This window comes from Lactuca saligna, chromosome 9 (assembly GCF_052625555.1).
Source record: "Lactuca saligna cultivar CGN05327 chromosome 9, ASM5262555v1, whole genome shotgun sequence".
NCBI classification, from domain to species: Eukaryota; Viridiplantae; Streptophyta; class Magnoliopsida; order Asterales; family Asteraceae; genus Lactuca; species Lactuca saligna.
The window spans coordinates 170,260,970-170,264,758 of record NC_136425.1 but is presented as its reverse complement, the minus strand read 5'-3'; the positions used below and the strand labels follow the sequence as shown (position 1 = coordinate 170,264,758).

The 3,789-nt window shown below is 31.5% G+C and overlaps 1 protein-coding gene across 1 annotated transcript; it reads right to left on the bottom strand.

Annotated features, from left to right (window-relative positions):
* Positions 1-622: 622 nt before the first annotated feature.
* On the bottom strand, positions 623-1,586 carry LOC145018112 (protein disulfide isomerase-like 2-3). Its single transcript, XM_078976028.1, has 3 exons — positions 1,367-1,586; positions 1,020-1,119; positions 623-930 (listed from the first exon to the last, which is right to left on the bottom strand). Exons 1-3 carry the CDS (start codon positions 1,531-1,533, stop codon positions 778-780), a joined length of 420 nt encoding a protein of 139 aa, XP_078832154.1. The 5' UTR covers positions 1,534-1,586; the 3' UTR covers positions 623-777.
* Between the last annotated feature and the right edge of the window lie 2,203 nt (positions 1,587-3,789).

Below are 3,789 nucleotides of genomic sequence, written 5' to 3'. Positions count from 1 at the left end.
TGTAGGATTTATTGGGTACCATACAATCTTACCTACGAATTACCTATGAAATAAAAAAGTTCCCGCATTTTTTTAATTTCGTACGTAATATTTAGTTAGTTATCTACAAAATTCCTACAACATTTTAAACTCAATAATGAATTGGGGGGTTTTCAATTTTCCGTTGCTAATCCATAGATAAATTCTCACGGAATACCCTATAGAATACTAATTTGAAATAAAACATTGATGTCCACAGGTAATGCATAGGTAAGTACCCACGGATATCCTACAGATGTTATTTTTGTCGCTATTCTGTCTGTAGTTTGGTGGTAATTTAGACAAAATTTTTAATATCTTTTCCGTTCGTATTTCGTAGGTAATTACCTATGGATTTTATCCCGTATGTAATTTTTGTAGGTAAATGAAAATTTTCTAGTAGTCTTTTAATTTTAAATAGTACTAAATTTAAAACATGTAATACAAATTAAATATTTTGTACATAATTCGGATTAACCTTTAAACATCAAAACTAAATTATTTGCATTCCCTCAATTTCAGCAAATTGAATGGTTGGATCCCCTTATGTTGCCTGCCCTACTCTAAATATGTGAAAGGATTTAAAATGTAAATAATAACATACGATTAACAAATACAAATTGTCCTTTATTAGGTTATTTACACCAAATTTACCACCATTACAAAGGTGTCATTATTTCACAACGATAACAAGCAAAAAAAAAAAAAAAATTAAATCTTCTTCCAACACGATCATCACTCAAAACTCTTGTTTAGAAATTAATATCCTTTGCCTTCTAACTTAAGAAGTGCAGCTTCTTCCATTTTAGGTGCTGTTCTTGTTCCTGTGTATTCGAAAGCTCCCTTTGATTTATCAGCAGCAAATGTTATAATAGTCGGGTAACTTTTTATCTTATACTGTACGTATAAATCCTGAGAAAAAAATAATAGATTAGTAATAATAAGGAATAATACTATTTTAAATTAAAAAAAAAAAAGTTTAAAAAGTCAAGAATTAATACATAGTTCTCTGCAACGTTCACTTCACCAAGCTTGATCTTTCCTTCCACTAACTTTGAAAACGCCTCCCATTCAGGAAGAAACGCTTTCTGTGTTCCACACCTGAAAGAAAACACACACACACACACACACATATATATATATATATATATATATATATATATATATATATATATATATATATATATATATATATATATATATATATATATATATATATATATATATATATATATATATATATATATATATATATATATATATATATATATATATACACAATGTTTATAATTTGCATGTTATGAGAACGTAAAAAAGAATAAGTATACGTAGAAAAAGAATTAATTACGTTGGTAGGCCGAACATGATAAACCAAACATCTTTGCTTTTCATAACCTTTTCATCAAAAATTTTTTGATTCAATTGTTCAGGAGCAGCATCAACGAGATTTAAGTTTGAGGTGAATGATAAAAAGAAGAAAGAGATCAAGATCAACACATTTGCTGAGCGATTCATGGTTGCTAATGTAGAAATGGAAAACGAAAAAAGCCGTTGTTGTGTTTGATTGATAGGAGATACCTGTTTTAAATAGTGAAGTCATCTTGCCATGCACGTAATTTGTGTAAACATGGACGGACTAGCGAATTATTTGCAGAGTCTATCTTAGGAACTGATTTCGTCACATTAGGCCTACATTAACGGAGTACCAATATAAGGAATGGATAGTCTAATATTGGAATATGTATCGTAAAATTATTTTAACGGTAAATTTTTATGTTAAATAATCAAAACAAATGATGAAACACATATATTAATCTGAAATTTTTATTCATTAATTCTACTATATTAATATAAACCTTTTAATTACTTATTAATCTTTTCTTAATATTACGAATAAGAAAGTGTATACATATTACGAGTCTATGTGCTTAGCTTATATATAATCACTACAAGAATAAAGGTCATTACCGGCGACAAAAGTCGCCGGTCATACTAGTAGCGGCGACGCATCACCCGTGCTGAGTCGATGAAATTACTAATCTAAAACTGGGAGCCATCCAAAATGTCACAAATCACTTCAACATTATTTGCAAGGATAACATACAAATTAAATTACCAAAACTTGTAAATTTCATCAACACTTTTTCAGTGTTAACAAACAAATTATCAAGCAAATTATCAAAGAAATTTTCAAATCAACTTACCTTAATTTCTTCAAGAACTCCACTTAGAAATTGGTCCCAAATCACACCTTAATCACTAATACACTTAAAATTACACAAGATATGGAGAAATCAAGATGGAAGAAGAAATTTATGGAAGAACTCGGTAGAAGGTGTAAGGGGTGAAGGAGAAGAGGGCTACAAACAGAAGGCAAATGAGAAGAATGAGTTATGCGTGCGTTTTTTTTATCTGCGTCAGCCTTTAGCGGCGGTACTTAGGTTATTACCGGTGACAATCTGGAGGGAAGGATACCCGGTCATTTTTTAGTGCATCATTAGTGGCGACAATTTCGAGCTTTAGTAGCGACACATATGTCGCCGGTATTAGGTTAATTTGGATAAGGTACCCTAACCGTTGGATTAGATATTTGATCGGACGGTGTAGAAGTAACGGAGGGGGAAGACGCGGATTCGGGTGATCACCCTTTAGCGGCGACGCTGTTACCGACGACAGGGACCTTTAGCGGCGACTCTAGAGAGTGTCGCCGCTAAAAGTCCCTATCGCCGGCAATAGTGTCGCTGCTAAAAAGTGATTTTATAACGCCATAAAAAAATTTGAACAATTTTTCACTTTTGAAACCCATAAAATATCATTTGAAATCATAAACAAATCATTGTATCAATACAAAACCCAAGATCAATATATATATATATATATATATATATATATATATATATATATATATATATATATATATACTAGCAGCGTACCCGCGCAAAGCGGCTGGGCGTGTAAATTCTTTCGGTGATATGTTTCCTCTACAAAAATGTTATGTTACAAAAGAAAGTACATGTCGAAGACAAAATAATCAAACTATAGTGTTATTTGGGAGATGAAGTCATTTTTTGTTCCTAGACGGTGGACTTTATAGCAGAGGAGGGAACAAAGCGGTATATGTGATTGGAGGGATATTTGAATCAACATGCTAAATTTAAGGATATCTAAAAGGGTTCAAAATTTGAATGAATCCGGGATTTGAGGGAACCATATCAAATTGCTGAGAAATATAAGGAGATTTGATGATAAATATTTGAATTCAAAATGTGGTTAAAATTTAATATTATTTTATTAATTGTTACTTGTACTATCAGCTTCATCATTTGGACGTCTTAAAAAAATATCATTATTATAATCAATCTATTTTTAGAAATAGTTAAATGTCTTTTATAAGATAGTAAAGATATATATATATATATATATATATATATATATATATATATATATATATATATATATATATATATATATATATATATATATATATATATATATAAACTCTGGTATGCGTGTGTACGGATCATGCCGGCGCCTTCCCGCGATCATCACTGGTACCTGAAACACATAACACATAACACTGTAAGCATAAATGCTTAGTGAGTTCCCCAAAATACCGCTCTAACACATAATAGCCACTCGAGGCTGAAACTCTGTTAACCCTCAGGTCTATGTGTCTCAGTGGGGCCCTCCAGCCCCAACTCTCTATGGGCCCTCTGGCCCTAACTTTGTGGACCCGAAAGTCCTAACTCTGTGGACCCGAAGGTCCTAACT

Bases quoted from the DNA above. Each gene is read 5' to 3' on its own strand.
- LOC145018112 (XM_078976028.1), bottom strand. From the start codon at position 1,533: ATGAATCGCTCAGCAAATGTGTTGATCTTGATCTCTTTCTTCTTTTTA. The intron at 1,120-1,366 runs GTAATTAATTCT...GTTTTCTTTCAG, and splicing joins ATCATGTTCGGCCTACCAAC to GTGTGGAACACAGAAAGCGT. The intron at 931-1,019 runs GTATTAATTCTT...TTTTTTTCTCAG, and splicing joins TGAACGTTGCAGAGAACTAT to GATTTATACGTACAGTATAA.